Below are 1,415 nucleotides of genomic sequence, written 5' to 3'. Positions count from 1 at the left end.
TTAACAGATTTGATAAATATCATGGTGCATTATCATTCAAACATTTGTGACATATGGTGGCCAACTTGTATATAATCCTTTTCTCAACAGGTAGCCAATGCAAAGTTCGTAAAAGAGATTTAGCAGAGTCTCGCTTTCTTTTCCGTAAAACTAAACGTGCTGCATTGGACAGTTTTAAGTCGTTTAACTTTCTCCAGTGATATTCCTGATAACAAAGAGTTACAATAATCGAGTTTTGATAAAATTAAGCTAGTTACTAGTAAAGCAGTATACTTGGTATTGATCAGATGACGTATTTTACTAATTTGTCTTATTTCTAAATACATGCAGCTGATCAGTTGATTTACCCCAGCCGACATTGACAAACTAGAATCAAAATAGATGCCAAGATTCTGAACTTTTCTTGAAAATATAATTTTTGCATCACCAATTGTAATGTGATCACGGTCAACCTCTTTACAGACTTTGCATTGCCTGCCAGAATGACTTCTGTTTTATTATCATTTAACATCAATTTATTTTTGTTCATCCAGTTTTTCACTAAGGCAATACAATTTTGAGCACGATGGACAAGTTCATCTAAGTTGGTAAACAATGTTGAACCATAAATTTGAGTATCATCAGCACAGAAATGGTATTTAAGTCATATTTAACTATTTCCTTGACAAGTGGTTGAGTATAAATGGTGAACAAACCTGGACCGAAGACTGAGCACATTTCAACACATTGTGTTTCTCTCTTTTTCAAATGTCGGTGTTTTACTCCCCCATCAGCACACTTTAGATAATTAAGGAGACGGGTTTCCGACTCTGCCTGTCAGAGTCAACCAGAGCTGACTTCGCCTAGCGATACGCGTACAACATTCCAGCAGAAAGACCGATGGGGCACTCGATAAAAACTCTCCCCTCTCGGGAATCGAGCCCAGGTCTCCTCGCTGGACGGCTGCGGTATGCAGAAAAAAACGCCTTTTTTAAAATTTTGGCGCGAAAAGGTTTTCTTCGCTAAATCGATAATCTGATAATTTTAATGTTACCCTAGTTGTGTGAAAAAATGAAAGTGAAACTGTGACTAGTTTTTTTAATAAATTAACGTACAAAATTCAGAAGAACGCCTTTTTTAAACGGTTACACTGACAAAACACCATATTAAGATTAAGATTTCGCTTACAGAACGCCCCCCCCAAAAGAATTTCCCCCCCCCCCCCGGCTTTGGAAAAAATGCGTTCTGTCAGCAAACTCTGAAAACAAGACGTTCTTGTTCAAAAGCGTTTTTTAAGGAAAACACATACGAAGGCCTTTTCATTGTCTTACCAACACAGTGATTCTCATCTTGGGTGTGACCTCCACATGGCCCGTTCCCCTCCCCCAAAACACACACGCACTCTCTCTCTCTCTCTCTCTCTCTCTCTCTCTCTC

The 1,415-nt window shown here is 38.5% G+C and overlaps 1 protein-coding gene across 1 annotated transcript in view; it reads right to left on the bottom strand.

The window, feature by feature from the left end:
- Window positions 1–837, bottom strand: part of LOC101862148 — a 10,914-nt gene extending 10,077 nt beyond the window's left edge. The window contains exon 1 of the mRNA XM_005110160.3: window positions 696–837. Within this exon, the coding sequence (XP_005110217.1) occupies window positions 696–717 (22 nt within the window). The 5' untranslated portion in view covers window positions 718–837. The remainder of the gene's footprint in view (window positions 1–695) is intronic.
- Window positions 838–1,415: the final 578 nt, after the last annotated feature.

Source organism: Aplysia californica, unplaced genomic scaffold, assembly GCF_000002075.1.
Source record: "Aplysia californica isolate F4 #8 unplaced genomic scaffold, AplCal3.0 scaffold00859, whole genome shotgun sequence".
Taxonomy (NCBI): Eukaryota; Metazoa; Mollusca; class Gastropoda; order Aplysiida; family Aplysiidae; genus Aplysia; species Aplysia californica.
This window is presented reverse-complemented; position numbering and strand designations above follow the sequence as displayed.